The sequence below is a fragment of the Helianthus annuus genome, chromosome 7, assembly GCF_002127325.2.
Source record: "Helianthus annuus cultivar XRQ/B chromosome 7, HanXRQr2.0-SUNRISE, whole genome shotgun sequence".
NCBI classification, from domain to species: domain Eukaryota; kingdom Viridiplantae; phylum Streptophyta; class Magnoliopsida; order Asterales; family Asteraceae; genus Helianthus; species Helianthus annuus.
This window is the reverse complement of record NC_035439.2, coordinates 107,123,037-107,142,532: the sequence shown is the minus strand read 5'-3', so window position 1 is coordinate 107,142,532 and position 19,496 is coordinate 107,123,037. Positions and strand designations below refer to the sequence as shown.

At 39.5% G+C, this 19,496-nt stretch overlaps 2 protein-coding genes across 2 annotated transcripts; both read left to right on the top strand.

Moving 5' to 3' along the window:
• The first annotated feature begins 7,927 nt into the window (after nt 1-7,927).
• On the top strand, nt 7,928-9,835 carry LOC118480227. The gene is made up of 3 exons (XM_035974961.1): nt 7,928-8,242; nt 8,308-8,634; nt 8,912-9,835. The coding sequence occupies exons 1-3, from the start codon at nt 7,928-7,930 to the stop codon at nt 9,833-9,835; spliced, it is 1,566 nt and encodes a 521-aa protein (XP_035830854.1).
• Nucleotides 9,836-9,856: 21 nt separating this feature from the next.
• On the top strand, nt 9,857-11,633 carry LOC118480226. The gene is made up of 5 exons (XM_035974960.1): nt 9,857-9,986; nt 10,397-10,701; nt 10,794-10,893; nt 11,117-11,209; nt 11,496-11,633. The coding sequence occupies exons 1-5, from the start codon at nt 9,903-9,905 to the stop codon at nt 11,631-11,633; spliced, it is 720 nt and encodes a 239-aa protein (XP_035830853.1). The 5' UTR covers nt 9,857-9,902.
• The last annotated feature ends 7,863 nt before the right edge of the window (nt 11,634-19,496 follow it).

Here is a 19,496-nt window from a genome sequence, read left to right as displayed (position 1 = left end):
ACTGCTCCCACTGACTTAGAAATCTTTAACAATTTAGCATGCTTATGGTCAACATTAGAAGACTAATAAATTCTAATAGAGAAACAAATTAAAGAAGTTACTCATTGTAGTTTCTCTGTTTGAAGATTACAATTTTTGGCAAGAAATCTGAGTGTGCCCACGTTTAAGCAGCAATGAAACTTTTGTTAGAGTAGCAGTATATTCTTAAAGAGAAAAGTTGTGAAGGAGCAATGTCTTGTACAAGAGGTGCAAATTGAGGTAATAACAAGTTTTCACTCCCCCACCTCTTGCAACTCTCGCAAATTAAGATTAAGACACTTAATACTCCCACTAACCTTTTAGATCTGTATGAATGCTACAAGATAAGTTTCAATGATGTATGTGCTGTGGGAACATGTCATATATGTTAGACTTGATTTCCTTAATGTCCATATGTTATAAAAATTTTGGGGACATATTTAGAAGGAATCATAATATATATGAATTAATTTCTTTAATACCTTAATTCATATAAGACACTACAAGTAAATATTATGATAAATGAATTATGTCTGAATATTCCATTTTGGGATAAGTTCTAATGAAATATAACTTCTAATGGAACTTAATTTATTCCCTTAGCCATTTAAATATTAAGGCTTATAACACATGCTCATAAGTCACTAAGAATGAGATTTGATAATATTTCATCCTTCATTAACCTAGTCATGATTTCTCATGAAATTTGGTCTTAATGGATGGAATTTGTAAGTCTCATTTTTCTTTTGTTAAATTTTCATTTTCATGATAACAAAGGTTGTGAAAAATGTAGCATCATCAAGTTCTATCTTATAAGGTTTCTATCCAAATTGAGATAACAAATAATACGAGAGTTTAAGGTAAAAGTGACTTTGTTTTAACCATGCAAACCTCACAACTGTCATAATGCAGCTTTTATATTGATACTAAATTCTGAATAATCTACAGAATATATAAGGTATCATTAAGCCCAATTATAAAACAGTTTATTATGGTTCTTATAGTCTTAACATAAAATTTTGCCACTAACTCTCATATTTTGTTGATTTCTGGTAAGGAAACACATAGAACTAGAATCAACCGGTCATATGTTGGTTAGAATATTACCATTAGCAGAATTAAATATCATAAATATCTTACTACTTATCTTAGCCAGCTGTTTCATTGAATTATGGATAGTCTAGATGCTCATGCCTAGTTTAATGGCATAAACCTGCTGTGAGACTTTCCTTTGAAGAAACTTATAGCTGGAAGTAGTAGTTGTACACTATCTCTGAATCTTAAAAGCATCCTCCTTTCAGGTTTAGTGGCGGTGAGATGAACATCATCTAATTTTCCAGTTTCATGCATTCCTTTTCCTGTACATATGCTGCTAATCAACACACTCATTTTCCTTTGGTACTCTTGAGTGTTATAGTTGATTCTTAAGAAAACTTATGGTATTAATGGAAAAGTTATATGTAATGCACCGGAAAAGTGTAATAATTTCCATGTGTAAACCTTTAAATTATGGGTCATGGTATTGTACATTATGATGTATTCACATATGCCACAAACTTTATAGTAAGAATCTAGAGTAATGCATGCGGCTTAGGAGTTATTTTGATTCTTCCAAAAAAAAAACAAATTAGTCTTTGGAAATTTAGAATCTAGAATAGCTCCCATGATAGCAATAATGAAATGAGTTCTTGATTATCATAAGAGATATAATGGTTGACTTATCCCACTAGCCATGCTCTAGTTTTCTTCTGTAATACTTTTTATCAGAAAAGAACAGTAGGATTATCATATCTTAAGAAATAATCAACAATTCAACAAGAGCAAATTTTATAGAAACTCTTTAGTAAGCAAAACATTTTAGGTTTTGAAATTAGAGTGGATGAAATAGATGAGATACAAACCTAAGAAGAAGCTTGGAGTGATTTACATTATGAGGTAATCAAGTAAGGCATACACAAATTATTATATTGAAGATATAGTCTGCTATAACACCAAAATAACAGACTAACTTAAGATTGTACCTGAATTTTGGCTTCGCTTTGGCTTTGACCAAAATTCAGAGAACGTACATAAATAACAAATTGTCTTGATGTTCTATAATAAATCTGGCTTCGCTTTGGCTTTGACCAAAATTTATGCATTATGAACATACATAATAAACTGACTTATTGTTCTACATGAAATTTGGCTTCGCTTTGGCTTTGACCAAATTTCATGTATTATAAACATAAATAAATAAAACCAACTTAATGTTCTGCCTGAATTTTGGCTTCGCTTTGGCTTTGACCAAAATTCACGCATTATGAACGATAAAAAAATAATAAACCTCGACTTAATGTTCTACCTAAATTTTGGCTTCGCTTTGGCTTTGACCAAAATTCAGCATTATGAACGATATAAATAATAGACCGTCTTTAGTGTTCTACATGAACTTTGGCTTCGCTTTGGCTTTGACCATAATTCACATATTATGAACACACATAAATATGGACTGTCTCAATGTTCTACATGAACTCTAGCTTCGCTTTGGCTTTGACCAAAATTCATGTATCATGAACACACATAAATAATAAAGTAAAGCACATAAATATAACATAACACCTTTGGGCCAGAAATGAAATATTTATGTAAATTAGGCTGATAATTTATTATGTGCATCATTAAACAATTCGTTGTTGGTTTCATTATCCAACAATACACATAATCACATAAAATGGTATAAATTAAAGTTGGGCCATTCGCAAAATAAGAATCTCACATAAAAGTTACATATAAAGGGCTTTAAGTGTACAAACATTTAGGCACAAAATCAACTATTCAGTTCATGGATTATAGTCTAGAATTTCTATAATCAATTCATTAATTGCAATCATTAAATTCAAACATTAATTCATGAGGACTTTGTAACCGATTAATTCAAGAATGCATGAATACATAATCAAGTGCATTGAAAAATTATTAATTATAAGTTCATCCTCATTGCAAAAGATTTTATATTGCATTACTTTCATTAATCTAATATTACATAAAACTCTCATGTCAAATCAATGGAATTAGTTGTAAAATAACTCAAATAAAACATTCATGAATCCACAAAATGAATTCAGGAAACTAAAATGTTCCATCTAATTTTACCAATGATATTACTAAATTGATTTATATAATGGACGATCAAAAATTACTTCAGATAATGTAAGATTCCATCATCATATATTATATTACTAAAACCAGAAAACAATATGAATTGATAATTAGGAAACATATGTTTATGGCAGTGGTAATTTTATTCCTTTTTTTTTTGTTACGATTAAGGAACTTAAAACGATCATCAAGAACAAATCATCAACATCAAATTTCTTGATTGAATTGACATAATCAACACTGCTCTGATACCACATGTTGATTATATCTATAAACGTGGGTCAAAATATAGAACCTAATCATGTTTATTCAATCATAACGTAAATATAGATACCAAGTTAGAGACACTTACTTGTGGGAGTGGTCATCTTTGAAGACGAAGATAAGGCCATGATTCCCGTTATGGTACCTTAGGTTGATGGATCACCTTAGAGAGAATTTTTTAGTATTTTAGTATTGGTGTTCTACTCTAGAGTTTTGATCACCACTTGTTATCAATATATAAAGATCAATGAATAATGGTCATGAATGGTGATATGTTATAAAACTCTATGTTTTCTCTATTAATGGTACCTAAAGGGAAATCATAATTGCCCCTTAATACTAATCAATAATTACAATTACTACCATCAAGTAATTGTCGGGGGACTAGTTATGTCATATTGGTAATGTTACCAAATGATCCCTAAGGCCACATCAACGGGTTATTTCTAACATATTTATTTTATACTTCATTTATGGTTAATGCTTATTTGCACCAACTTCCCTTTTAGTTATGTTAAATTTGTGAAGAACCAAAACTCACCAACCAAAATACCTCAAAAGAGTTTTTTAGTTAGTTGAAGTTGAACATAAATAATATTGTTATTTATAGCTTTATCTCGGTTTAGGGTTTTTCAAATTAAAGAACTCAAACTATTTATTGTATGCAGTCGAATGAAGTTGTATTTTTATTTGATCTTTTATTGCAAGTTTCTTCGGTTTTGATGTATACTAATACCTACCGCCCACATGGGGTGTATTTGCAATATCAGCTAATGTGTAAATCTTTCTCTAGGTATTTTTAAAGTCCTCTTGCACAAATGGGGTATTCTCTTGACCATATCTTCAGGAGTTACTTAGTCAACACGATTTACCTGCAAGTTAGTGTTAAAATAACAGTTAGAAGCATTAACCGTCATCAATCAGGATTCCGAAATTCCCGCTGAATATGCCATCTCCAGTTTTGACCGTCACAAGACCCATTCCGCGTGTTTAGGGCTGTAAACGAACCGAACGTTTAGCGAACAGTTCGTGAACCGTTCGACGGGAAGTTCGTTTATGTTCGTTCGATAAGCTTAACGAAGGAACACGAACAAAAAATTCCGTTCGATAAGCTTAACGAACGAACACGAACAAATGTCTCGTTCGTTCAACTGCGTTCGTGAACGTTCCGTAATATGTTCGTTTATGTTCATTCGTGATCGTTCGTTTATGTCTGTTCGTGTTCAGTTTTTTATGTTTATTTTTCTAAAAGTTTTTAATGTTTCATTAATTTTTTACTTTCCCCGTATGTGTTATTTTCCTCTCTCTGGCCCTCTCCCTCTTTTGATATCACGCTCCTTCATTCAGCTTATCTCCAATCGATTGAGCCCAATATTATCCATCCCTTCAATCTTTAAATCCCTTGAATCTTTAAATGGTTATATTTAACTATTTTCGTTGTGTACAATGTTTAAGATTAATTGTGCCTTTTTTAATTTTCAAAATTAAAGTTCATTTGTGTTCGTTTGCGTTCGTGGTTAGTGTTCACGAACTGTTCGCGAACAACCAAAATTCCTTAACGAACGAACACGAACACAAACTTATGTTCGTCATATGTTCGCGAACAGTTCACGAACATCCAAATTTCCTTAACGAATGAACACGAACATAGCCTTGTTCGTGTTCGTTCGGTCCGTTTACCACTACAGGAATAACAATTAATAGTGGCGACATTATTAGCGGCGACATCCAGTATGTCACCGCTATTGGTCCAATCCGCACCCGGTGTCCCATTTTCAACCCTAGCCACACGATTGTTATCATCATCCAAAGGCTGGGGTATGCCTAGATCAATAGCGGCGACAAACATAACCAATAGCGGCGACATGTTGTCGCCTCTATTGGCTCGACGAATAAAACAAGGAATCAACGCCATTTCTTCCCTCTACCTACTTTCCCCCAAATCTTTTCACCTCCCCTTTCACCGGTGAGCAAAAAAATCGGCGCAATCTCTCCAAAATCGGCATAATTGGTTAGTTTTATGTTGATTTTTTTTGTTGATTTTTTTTGTTTATTTTGTTATATTGGTTGTTAATTTAGTGGTTCTTGGTGAATGTAGTTTATCCACCGGCCACCATCTCGTCTCCACGGCCACCACCGGCACCACCTCTTCTCCTCGTGCAAAATAAGGTTAGTTTAGGTTAGTTTATGCAAAATAAGGTTAATGTCTTAGTTCTATAATGAATTTTAAATTAAAATACTATACTGGTATGAAGATTGGAAGTATGATGGATACGCAGATTGTGGAATTGAAAGCCATAGAAATGGCGAGATCATTTGTTTGGTTATGCACATTGAAGCTAAAGTCAAACTGGGTTAAAATATTTAAAAAAAACTCCAAAAAAATAGATCCTTGAAATGCTGCAAAAAAATCAACAGGTGGGACCAAAATATTTAAAAAAAAATCACTTTCTAAGCTAGGATTTTGATATTATAATGCACTTATTAAGAATATGTTACTATAATAAGTAAACTGTAACTATTATAAACTTCGATTTCTTTTATCCATGAAAGTTATGTAATCTTTAAACAAGATTTATAAAAAATATATATATATTAATTGTGTAAATTTGTTAAGATAAGATTAACAATATCATATAGGAAAAAAACATCGAAATATTATATAGATAATATAATTACTTTATAACTAATGAGATGAGATGAGTAGATATAATACAAAAAGTTATTGTTTAGAAATCAGGATGTAATTAACTGGACAGGTGCAAATGAAAAACCAAAATATTTAAAAAAAAAAAAATCTTAGGGAAAAATAAAATGTAATATCTAGATTGAATATAGTTATATAGAATATTTAATTATTTAGTTGATTATTGAGTAAAAATATATAACACAATAGAATGATGATTATTGAATAAAAATATATAACACAATAGAATGATATTTTAATGCATGTGTAATCATAATAGTTGATAGATAATCACTTTAACTAACACAAAATCTTTGAATGAAAGGATGTATAATACTAAATTTATAAGGGCAAAGTTTGGTAGGTTTCTATTATATATATTGTAAGTATGTGTGCACGTGTGTATATATATTGTATATAGTTCTAGTGAATTGATATAAAACTAAACTTATAATCACAAGAAGGTCGACCAATAGCGGCGACAAATGTCGCCGCTAATAGTCCCAAATGTCGCCGCTAAAGGTAATAGCGGCGACAAATAACCCTTTAGCGGCAACTCAATAGCGGCGACATGTCGCCGCTATTACCTTTAGCTGCAACATTTGTCCTTTTCCATCACCTTCATTGATCCTTTTCCCTTCTATTATTTAAAAACAAATAATAATAATAATAATAATAATAATAATAATAATAATAATAATAATAATAATAATAATAATAATAATAATATCCTTTGAATATAACCACATTTAAATCAGAAACAAAACATCATGTCAAGTAATGATGAACTAGCTTTTACCAATTGACCCGCATGATATTTGCTCTATTCTTTTCGAAAATTCATACCTAAACCATAATGAGCTTAGAAATACCCGCCTGAAATTGATTTAGAAATTAATTTCAGGTTGTCCCCGTTTAATTTGGGACTACTTTTTGAATACTTTATCTCATTTAGGTTGTGAATGTGTATTACATGATTGTTTGTTTAAGAAGGATTCGGTTATCATTTTCTCTTTGCTCGTCGGGTATATATATTCTTACATATATACTTGGGAGCTAAGAGGAAATGCTGTCGAATTTTTCTTAAACAAACAACCATGTGATACACATTCATATATGAGATAAAGTGTTCAAAAAGTGGGTTTAGCAGCCTACCCTTGTCTTGCAAACCCTAAATTAAATTATCTTTCAGTTGCATAATGCCTATCGATAAAAGCTGGATTGATTCCCCACTTCAATCAACTCACTACCAGCAAGGACTCAAGTCTTTTATCGCGATGTGTGAAAGAGTGCTCCCCGACCATAATGAAGTTAGATGTCCGTGTTCCAAATGTAAATGTTCCGGCTTAACAACCATCACAAAAATGAAACTCCATTTGGGGCGTATGGTTTTTTGGAAAGATTACATAAAGTGGGACTATCACGGCGAAAAATCTCGGCCTGCAGTTGTAGAAGTAGATAATGTGGTGCCACATGAGGGTATGGAAAACGTTATTGAAGACATTAGGGGGGGAGCGTATGGAAGAAGATACATACCGTATCCTGGAGATGTCGGGTGGAGAATCTAACGGTGTTGATGACGATTTTGAAGACATAATAAAGGATGTTGAATCTAAATTATATCCTGGTTGTACTAAGTTTTCTTCCGTTGACTTCTTAGCAAAGCTTATGAATATAAACGAGACATCCCATTGGACTAATACTTCATTTGATCGTCTACTAAAGTTGTTGCAAGAATCAATGCCAATAGGCAACAAGATTCCCCCTATGCATTATGTAGTTAAGAAGACATTTAAGAAGATTGGTTTGGATTAGGAGATGATAGACGCGTGCGTAAATGATTGTGCTCTCTTCTGGAAAGAACACGAGTCGTTGCAAAGTTGTCCCGTTTGTAATGAGAGTCGTTGGGTCGATAAAGACACAAAAGGCATGAAGGTAGCTCGCAAGGTGTTACGATACTTTCCTTTGACGCCTAGACTTTGGCGTTTGTATAGTTCAAGGCACACGGCAAAAGATATGATATGGCATAGTACCGGACGTTCAGAAGATGGGACCATGAGGCATCCAGTTGATGGATCTTCATGGCAAGACTTTGATAGGAAGTACCCAAACTTCGCGATGGAGCCACGAAATGTTCGCTTAGGGCTTGCAGCTGACGGTTTTAATCCGTTTAACGGTAACGGACCCTCGACTTATAGCACATGGCCGTTATACTCACCACATACAATTTGCCTCCATGGCTATGCATGCGGGAGTCCACATTCATGTTGACCTTGTTGATTCCTGGCCCTAAATCACCTGGGAAAGACATGGATATTTACCTTAGACCGTTAGTGGATGAGCTTAAACATTTGTGGCACTCAGGTGTATGTACTAAAGACGCAACAACAAACGAATTCTTCACAATGAAGGCGGCGCTGTTATGGACCATAAACGACTTTCCAGCCCGTAGTAGTCTATCAGGTTGGAACGGACAGGGCTACATGGCATGCCCGACTTGCAATGAAGACACTCCTTCAATGCGTGTAACTGGTAAATGTGTGTATTTTGGTCATCGCCGGTTCTTAGATGCCAACCATCCATGGAGAACAAGTCTCGACTTTAACGGGAGACCCTTAGACACGAGGCCTTCCGAGACAGTTTAGTCCTGCTTACATAGAAGCTCAACACGGTCACGTACTTCATCGTCTACCAGGAAAGCATCCAGCTTTTGGAGGTGGGAGGATAAACCGAGCAGATTTCGAGCTGAACTGCACCAAACGAAGCATATTTTTTGAACTTGAGTATTGGTCTTCTTTGCAGCTGAAGCACAACTTAAATGTAATGCATATCGAGAAAAATGTGTGCGACAGCTTGCTTGGTACTCTCTTAGTGAATGAGAAGACCAAAGACACACCAAACACACGAAACGACTTGCAAAAACTAAATATCCGGCCGACACAGTGGTTGAAACAATCGGGTAGCAAGTTCTTAAGTCCCCACCCAAAGTACTCATTCAAGTCCGATGATCGAAAGCTTTTCTGTGAAGTTATAAAAAATGTTAAACTACCAGATGGGTTTGGATCTAATATCAGCAAGAGGGTGACAGATAACAATTCTAACATTACTGGGCTGAAATCTCATGACTGTCATATTCTCATGCAACGTTTGATACCGATTGGGGTTAGAGGGCTTTTGACAAAAGATACATCTACACCAATGGTAGACCTTTGTATGTTTTTTAAGCAACTTTGCTCCAGAACACTATCGGTTGAAGATATGAGGAAAGCAAAGGATGACATTCTTACCATCCTATGCAAGTTAGAGATGATCTATCCTCCGGCATTTTTTGACATTATGGTTCATTTACTTGTGCATTTACCTGATGAAGCGATTGCGGGAGGTCCAGTAGCTTTCAGATGGATGTATCCATTTGAAAGGTACATGAAAAAACTAAAAAAGTATGTCAGAAACCCGACAAGGCCGGAAGGTTGTATAGCTGAAGGTTATGTGCTTGAAGAAGCTGTAACATTTTGTTCAATGTATCTTCAAGATGTTCAGACTAAGTTCAATCGCCCAGATAGAAACGAGGATGTCGTTGTTAAAAAATGTAAGTTTTGGGTATTTGAGTCTAAATGTCGTCCGGCTAGCACAACGAAGATCAAATATCTTTCAACCATTGAAAAAAGCAAGTTGGAATGGTTTGTTCTCGAAAACTGCGCAGAAGTCAGGGAGTACATGAAGTGATACATGAAGTGAGTATACCCCTGTTGGTGTACCGAGCGACTTATTTTCACGCGAGGCGGGTTTGTACATGTGGCGGACCATCCCTTTTGATAGAATGGGTTGGGAGAAAGTTCCGACTCCTTATAAGGATGCCGTGATGAACCACCTAAAGGTAAATAAGTTAGGCCATTTATTGGTGTTAAACGGCTGCATACGGGTGCAAAAACGCAGCCGTTTGCAGCCGTTTAAAGGCGCGCTTACGCCTACAAACGCAGCAGCAAACGGGTGTAAAAATGCAGCCGTTTGCTGATGCGTTTGCAGCCGTAAACGCGCCGTTAAACGGCTGCAAATACAGCAACAAACGGCTGTGTTTTTACACCCGTTTGCTGCTGCGTTTGCAGCCGTAAACAGGTGCAATAACGCAGCCGTTTGTAGCCGTAAATATGACGTTAAACGGCTGCAAACGCAGCAACAAACGGGTATAAAAACGCCACCGATTGCTGCCGCGTTTGCATCCGTAAACGCGCGGTTAATGTTTTAAAGTTTTTATATAATGTTTTAACAATTGTATTTAATTCCTAGGAGAATTTCAATTTCGATGAAGTTGAACAGGATTTGGAGGCGCGCGACTTAAAAGGCAGCATTAGACAAGTGCTTATGAAGCGGTACTCCGACCGCAAGAACTACGCTAAGAGAGAATTTCGTGATAATGGAGGTTATGCCGATGTCGAAAGTGCAAGGGCACACCACCCCGAGGATATGCCTTATGAAAACTGGCTGAGAACCATTGATCACTTCTTGGACCCCAAATATATTGCAAGAAGTGAGGCAAACATAAGAGTCCGCCAACTTCAACAATTCCCAAACCGGGGGGGGGGGGGGGGGGGGTACATCATCATACAGTAGCACCGCCTACAAACATGTAATGTTTTATATGTGTGTGTTTGTATGTTTATGTTTATTTAACGTCTAATCTAAGTTTTAATGTTAAACAGGGTTTGAAACGTCTTGATAAGTACCGCAAAACTCACACCGATAAAGATGGGAATTTTGTTGACCCGGTAGCCGAGCAGAATTATGTAAGTATCTATCTATCTATCTATATATATATATATATATATATATATATATATTTATATGAGTAAATTACAACCGGTGTCCTTTACGTTTGTACACCTTTAACTAAAGATATTACAGAGTCAAAGCTGTAAAAAATGGGTTGTAATATAGTAGAAATGTAAAGGACACCGGTTGTAATTTACTCTATTTGTATTTATATCTAACCATCTTGGTAAAATATAGCTTAATCTAGAACGCGAGATTATGGGCGGAGAAAGCGGCGGTTCTCAACCGCCGAATCGCCGAATGAGGCTGCCGTGTTTCAAAACGTTTTGGGTGATCGGCGAGGATGGCTCCGGGGGCTTGGGCCTAAGCCTTCGAATACGCCATCGAACCCGTTTAATACACTACCTCAAACCGCACAACCCTTTTCGGAGGTAAACTATACAATTTGACTTCAAAAATATAGCATGTATCCAAACAATATATAATATTACAATCTAACACTATATGTTTTCAATATAACTTAGGCTTTTAGTTTTGGTTCCGTTTTTATATATTGTTGAACCTTTAGCCGCTCTGAATACTCATAGAATATTGGGTTTGATATGTGTTAATGTAGGAGTATGTTTCGACTTTGTTCCAAAGTCCGGCATTCATAAACCAACTTGAAACCTTTCTTGCGGCGAGGGGAAAGCAAGCCGCGACCGACGATGACTATGACTATGACAATCTTTTTGACAAGGATGCTGAGGAGTAATTAGTATTATTGTACAGCTTTTTAGAATGTTATTTTTCGGATATTATTGTACGGAAATGTTTTATGCGATTTTAGTATGTAAAGCATTATGTTTGTTTAGTCTTTTTGTGTTGCGTAAAACTTGAAAATTGGCAGGTTTGTTTATAACAGGAAATACTGCATATGCAACAAAAATTTTAAAAAAAAATTGACTTTTAGCGGCGACATATGTGACACCCCAGGAAAACCAGTGAACGATACAGCTTACCTACCTTCCTCAGTGAGTGCATACCAAATTTCGGGACGAAATTTCTTTTTAGTTGGGGATAATGTGACAACTCGTAATTCCGAACCTACTTTGCGTCATGATACGTGCTTGTGTGAACCTTGTTGATTTAGCGAATGATTGTTAGGATTATTGTATGTTGTGATTGTGTCATATGTGTGTTGAACGAATGTACGATATGATATGTGTTTCTATGTATTCAAGCCCAAACGCACAACACCATTCGATCGCACAAGCCCATTTGGGCTACACCTTGCATTCGGATCAATGGGTAGCCGAGTTGGGCTCGGCCCACTTCCCTTTCACGCAAACAAACACCCTTAGGGGGCTGTTCTCTCAATCGTTACAACACAAAACACACACACAAGTTCACAAAAACCCTAGCTCCTCTCTCTCCCTCTCGCTCAAACTTGCGGCAACCCGATCCTCCATCCCGAAGACCTTCTTGTTCGTGGTTTGGATCACCTGTTTCTAATCGGTTAGTGTTTAATATTGATGTTGTGTTGAATGATGTTACGTGTTCTTGGATTGTTTGCATCTTGGTTTGGATAGTAAGTTTGTAATCGGCTCACACATGTACATCGAGTATATTCATGATAATCGGGTATGCATATTACGAGTTTAAAACTCAATGTCTGTTAATCGGTTGTATGTGTGTATTAGAATGGGTTCATATTAATCGGATGGTATGCTATAGAGTCGAGTGTTAGTATTGATCGGTTATGAGGCTGGTATGTTTAATCCGATTGAATGTATTAGGATGTGTTCTTGATCTATGATGTATTGTATGTCACAAAACTTGTTTAAATCGGTTTAGGGTTCTTGTGAGTTAGTCTATAATTTGCATGATTTGATCGATAATGGATTGGCCTTGAAACTGTTAAGATGTTAATTGATTTGTTGTAAAATTGGAAATTATTAAAAGTGTAACCGATTGGCAAGAAATCCGGAAATTGTTAAACAGCCGCACAAGGCCTCTTAATCGCACATGAGGCCATTCGCACAAGGCTCCGGACCACACAAGTCATTCGGTCGCACAAGAGGTCTTGACCGCACAAGGGGTTCCCGATCGCACAAGATCCCCTGATCGCACAAGTTCCTTGGATCGCACATGATCTATTGGGCCGCACTAGCTAATTCTGTTTTGTTTGTTTGGGCTGAGACCTTTATGTGAACTTTTAACTGTTGGGCCGTAGTCTTGGGCTGGTCTGGAACGCACAACCCAAAGGGTTCGCACAAGCTACCCGGATCGTACAAGTTGCCCGGGTCGCACAAGCCTTAGGCGCTGATTTATTGGGCCGTATGTTAGTCATTGGACTGGACTAATTCCAATCGCACAACCCGATCGTACAAGACCAGTCGGATCGCACAAGGTCTTTACATGGGCCGAGTATGTTTATGTTTGGACTTCTCTTCTGTTGGGCTTAAGTATAGTTGGGCCGGGGACTCGTTGGATTGCACAACATGTTGTCCATCGCACAACATGTTGGGCCGATTACTTTTGGACCAAGAATTTAAACGCACAAGTATGATTTCATTGTACTCTTGACTGTTTACGTGCTATATGTGTTTGCTACGATTATTACGTGCACGATTATCTGCTAGCTTATGTGAGTCATATGTGCATTACTTGAACCAAACCTGACTTGTGTGGTAACCCTGTTAGGACGTGGTTGACCACTGTAGTTCAAGAACCCTCTTCTTTGTGTATCTGCCGAGCAACCCAAGGAGAGTTCACACAGCCAAGGCATGGGATTCCCGGGTTGGGAATTGGGTTGGAATGTTTGATATGGAATGATTACTCGTACTTACGCAATCACTAGACTATAGACCATCGTCCTCAGGATAGTCAGGACACTTACGTAAAACCTGCGTAAACTAGTATCTACCATTGTCTCCCGGGTCGGGAGGACACTTACGTAAATCCTGCGTAACTTAATACCCACTACTGTCTTCCGGGTCGGAAGGACACTTACGTAAATCCTGCGTAAACCCCACACGTACCACTGTCCTCGGGGAAGGGCACTCGCGTAAATCCTGCGTGACCTTGTACGTATTCCTGTTCTCGGTTTAAGAAGAACACATGGTTGCAAATAGTCTAGTAAGTACCATAATGGGAAGTCCCCGTTAGTAAAGATAAACGTGGGAATCCCCCACTAGTAATATATATACAAGGCTTGGAAGCCCCATTAGATGAACTTACGCATTACTGTTACGAAATTATTTTCTGTGAACTCGCTCAACTAGTTGTTGATTATCTGTTGCATGCCTTGCAGGACCTTAGGTACATTATGGAGCTTGCACAGGGAGGAGCAGGTCGTTGTGGGATACGGATCGGGAACGATAGTTGAACTTATAACTTATTTTGGGTTTTCATTATTATGCTTCCGCTACTTAAACAAGTTTGGTTTGGACATCAATCGTATTGATTTGGGTTTTATAAACTACTTTAACTATTATATGCTTGTTCAATATGATTGGTGGCTTGATCCTGGTCATGTCACGCCTCCAAGCGGTGGTACTCCGCGTGTTGGATTTTGGGGGTGTGACAGATTGGTATCAGAGCCATTGGTTATAGAGAACTTGGTTTTAATATGGGGAAAACGTTTTTATTAAAACCAGACTATAACCAGAACAGTGCTCTCAACGATCCACAACGACGCTTCGCTCCACGTGCAAGACTCGACATCCTAGGTAATAAGGTTTATGTTTATTACCTGCTTGCTAGAAACGTATAGAACTTTGCTCGTAGTACACTAGATACACATGACTTTATTACATGAGAATACCTACGTGCTTACACTTTTCTGTCATCGCCCTACTCGCGAACCATTCTCACTTACGTTACTTTTACAATGAAGATCATGTCTGGACAAATTAACATGACTCAAGCCCAGCTAGAGGCTTTCGTTCAAACTCAAGTTGCTGCGGCACTTGCAGCCGCACAAGCAGGAGGTATATCCTGTGGTTATAGCACACACTAGGATCTTTAGATCCTACACTCCTAAACTAGCCTTTGTAATTAAACCTTGTCCTATTCGTACACAATAGGTCCACCAGCACCGCAACCAGTCTGCACTTCCAAGAATTTCATGGACTGTCGTCCAAGTACCTTCAGCGGCACGGAGGGGGCGGTTGGACTCCTCCATTGGTTCGAAAGGCTCGAAACTGACTTCGAGGTGCATGATTGCCCTGAGTCTCGTAGAGTAAAGTTTGCTACTAGAACACTCGAAGGTGCTGCATTAACCTGGTGGGAAGCACAGGTTCAAATGTTAGGGCTGGCAGCTGCTAATGCCACCTCCTGGAATGAGTTTAAGGACTTAATTAAGGAAGAGTTTTGCAGTCAAGAAGACATCCACAAACTAGAGGTAGAGTTCCTCAACCTACAGATGGTGGGGTCTGAAATTGAAGTTTATACGAGGAGATCAAACGAGTTAGCCACATTTTGTCCTACTATGGTAGACCCTCCCACCAAACGCATCGAACTGTATCTCTAGGGTCTAGTGCCCGAAATTCAGAGTCATATGACCACAGCTAACCTTGGCACTATCCAGCAAGTCACTCGACTGGCTCATCGTCTCACAGACCAGGCTGTAGAACAGAACAAACTACCGAAACGTGCTAAGACTGATACTGCATGTGCTTCTAGAGATAACAAACGCAAGTGGGATGAAAACCTGAACACGGGATTAATTTTGGTCCAGCCTCTGACGCAAAAGCAAGAGATAGATGACTACCATTGGCCCAGACATCAGTTTTCTAGTAATCATGGGCAGAAAAGATATCGAGGAATTCATCCATGGTGCAACATTTGTAACAGACACCACAGCGGACGGTGTCGCAAGGAGCGATGTTAGAGATGTCTCAAGATTGGACATGAAGCTAAGGATTGTCGAAACTCACGTCCTGTAAGTCAGGAACAACGACAACAACAGCCTCAAGCCCCACAGGCTCAGTGGCAGCAGCAAAGTTTTAGAGAATGTTTTCAGTATGGTACAAAAGATCACTATGAGAGGCACTATCCACAATTGAACTGGAACCAGAGTCAGAACCACGACCAGGGAAGCAGGAACGACAATGGGGTTAGCAACGGGGGAATCAATGGCAACAACGACGCCCATGGCCGGGTGATCGGGATGGGTCAGGGTGATGCAAGGGACGATCTTAACGTAATAATGGGTAAGTTCCTTCTTGTCGACTTCTATGTTACTATATTGTTTGATTCGGGTGTGAATACCAATTATATGTCCTTGAAGTTAGTCGAATGATAAAACATACACCAACTCCCTTAAGCACCCAACGTGTCGTAGTGTTAATTAATGGTATGGTCTAGAAGCTGTACTTAGTTCAGGATTGTAATCTTATCCACGCTGGTCAGACGTTCCCTACCGACCTCATTGCCTATAGATCTGGACAGCACCCCTAGCTCGCGCACCATATCGTCTAGCTCCATCGGAATTGGAGGAACTGTCGAAGCAACTACAAGAGCTCTTGGGGAAGGGCTTCATTCGTCCAAGCTCTTCGCCTTGGGGAGCTCCAGTACTTTTCGAGAAAAAGAAGGATGGCACTTTCAGGATGTGCATCGACTACCGTGCGCTCTACAAGGTGACGGTGAAGAACCGTTATCCTCTTCCACGCATAGACGACTTATTCGACCAGTTGCAAGGGTCGTGCTACTATTCGAAGATAGACCTGAGGTCAGGTTATCATCAGCTGAGAGTCCGGAAGGAGGACGTCTCCAAAACAGCATTAAGAACTCGCTACGGTCACTGCGAGTTTCTTGTCATGCCGTTCGGGTTAACGAACGCGCCTGCAGTTTTCATGGATCTTATGAACAGGGTGTGCAAACCCTATCTTGACAAGTTCGTCATTGTTTTCATCGACGACATTCTGATCTACTCCAAGAGTCAGGATGAACACGAACAGCACCTACGCCTTCTTTTGGAACTCCTACGGAAGGAACAACTGTACGCTAAGTTTTCGAAATGCGACTTCTGGCTTCGTGAAGTCCACTTCTTAGGCCACGTAGTGAACAAGGATGGGATCCATGTTGATCCATCCAAGGTAGGCTCGATCAGAAACTGGCCTGCACCACGTGCGCCAACGGAAATACGCCAATATTTGGGTTTGGCGGGGTACCACAGATGGTTTATTAAAGATTTTTCAAAGATTGCTCAGCCGTCTACACTACTGACACAGAAGGGTGTCACCTACCGTTGGGGCAACACGCAGGAAACTGCTTTTCAGCACCTAAAGGATAGACTTTGCAGTGCACCTATCCTCTCATTGCCAGAGGGCACGGACGATTTCGTAGTATTTTGTGATGCATCCATCCAGGGTCTTGGATGTGTATTGATGCAGCGGGATAAGGATATTGCTTACACTTCACGTCAACTTAAGATTCACGAACGAAACTACTCGACGCACGATTTAGAGCTGGGAGCTGTTGTGTTCGCGCTTAAGATATGGCGACACTATCTGTACGGTACCAGGTGCACGATTTACACCGATCACAGGAGTCTCGAGCATATCCTTAAGCAGAAGGATTTGAACATGCGTCAACGGCGATGGGTCGAGTTACTGAACGATTACGAATGCGCCATCAAGTACCATCCAGGCAAAGCCAATGTTGTAGCTGACGCTCTCAGTCGGAAAGACACTCTACCACGGCGCGTGCGAGCGCTACAGCTTACGATTCAGTCTAGCCTTCCAGCACAGATACGAAATGCTCAGGTAGAAGCATTGAAGCCCGAAAATGTCAAAGCTGAAGCCTTACGCGGCTCACGACAACGAATGGAACAGAAGGCAGACGGTGCCTACTATGTAACGGGGCGTATTTGGGTCCCACTTTATGGCGGTCTACGCGAACTTGTGATGGATGAAGCTCACAAGTCTCGCTATTCGGTACATCCAGGATCGGACAAAATGTACCACGACATCAGAACTACTTATTGGTGGCCTAGCATGAAGGCCCACATTGCCACTTATGTCGGCAAATTGCTTGACCTGTGCGAGAGTCAAGGTTGAATACCAGAAGCCAGCGGGCCTACTTCAACAACCTAAGATACCGCAATGGAAATGGGAAGAAATTTCCATGGATTTTGTTACAGGCCTGCCTAGATCCCAGCGTGGGAATGATACTATATGGGTGATCGTGGATCGACTCACCAAGTCTGCACACTTCCTAGCTATAAAGGAAATGGATAAGTTCTCCACTCTCGCAGACATCTACCTTAAAGAAGTTGTTTCGAGGCACGGAGTGCCCACTTCCATCATTCCGGATCGGGATGCACGATTCACGTCAGAGCTATGGCAAGCGATGCACAAATCCTTTGGCTCACGGTTAGACATGAGCACAGCATATCATCCTCAGACGGATGGGCAGTCTGAGCGAACGATCCAAACACTTGAAGACATGCTTAGGGCATGCGTTATTGATTTCGGCAATGGCTGGGAAAAGCATCTCCCTTTGGTGGAATTCTCATACAATAACAGCTATCACACCAGCATACAAGCCGCTCCATTCGAGGCATTGTACGGGCGTAAATGCCGGTCACCTCTCTGTTGGGCAGAGGTGGAGGATAGTCAGATTACGGGTCCAGAGATTGTAGTGGACGCCACAGAAAAGATTGCACAGATACGACAACGTATGGTGGCAGCACGCGACCGTCAGAAAGCCTACGCGGATAAGCGTAAAAAGCCATTGGAATTTCAGGTCGGGGACCGGGTTTTACTTAAAGTCTCACCCTGGAAGGGTGTGGTACGTTTTGGCAAACGGGGCAAACTCAATCCGCGATACGTCGGACCATTCGAGATTATAGAAAGAATAGGCCCAGTAGCCTACAGATTGAACCTACCAGCTGAACTCGGGGCAGTTCATAATGTTTTCCACGTGTCTAATCTGAAGAAGTGCCTGTCAGATGAGACCCTCATCATTCCTTTTAAGGAACTCACTATCGACGAGTGGTTGCAGTTCGTCGAGGAACCAGTTGAAATCAGGGACCGGGATGTGAAGGTCCTCAAAAACAAGAGAATCCCTCTTGTCCGAGTTCGTTGGAACTCCAAACGTGGCCCAGAGTACATCTGGGAACGCGAAGACAGGATGACAGAAAAGTACCCCCAGTTATTCGGAACCAATGCAACCACCACTGAGGCTGAAGCTACTACTGCGGAATTTCGGGACGAAATTCCAGATCAACGGGGGGAGGATGTGACACCCCAGGAAAACCAGTGAACGATACAGCTTACCTACCTTCCTCAGTGAGTGCATACCAAATTTCGGGACGAAATTTCTTTTTAGTTGGGGATAATGTGACAACTCGTAATTCCGAACCTACTTTGCGTCATGATACGTGCTTGTGTGAACCTTGTTGATTTAACGAATGATTGTTAGGATTATTGTATGTTGTGATTGTGTCATATGTGTGTTGAACGAATGCACGATATGATATGTGTTTCTATGTATTCAAGCCCAAACGCACAACACCATTCGATCGCACAAGCCCATTTGGGCTACACCTTGCATTCGGATCAATGGGTAGCCGAGTTGGGCTCGGCCCACTTCCCTTTCACGCAAACAAACACCCTTAGGGGGCTGT

Excerpts from the sequence above, each read along its gene's own strand:
- LOC118480227 (XM_035974961.1), top strand. The coding sequence starts at position 7,928 with ATGATAGACGCGTGCGTAAATGATTGTGCTCTCTTCTGGAAAGAACAC. Across the intron at positions 8,243-8,307 it reads TCGCGATGGAGCCACGAAAT|CACATGGCCGTTATACTCAC; the intron begins GTTCGCTTAGGG and ends CTCGACTTATAG. Across the intron at positions 8,635-8,911 it reads AAGACACTCCTTCAATGCGT|CTGAAGCACAACTTAAATGT; the intron begins GTAACTGGTAAA and ends TCTTCTTTGCAG.
- LOC118480226 (XM_035974960.1), top strand. The coding sequence starts at position 9,903 with ATGTGGCGGACCATCCCTTTTGATAGAATGGGTTGGGAGAAAGTTCCG. Across the intron at positions 9,987-10,396 it reads CCGTGATGAACCACCTAAAG|GAGAATTTCAATTTCGATGA; the intron begins GTAAATAAGTTA and ends TTTAATTCCTAG. Across the intron at positions 11,210-11,495 it reads CGTGTTTCAAAACGTTTTGG|GAGTATGTTTCGACTTTGTT; the intron begins GTGATCGGCGAG and ends GTGTTAATGTAG.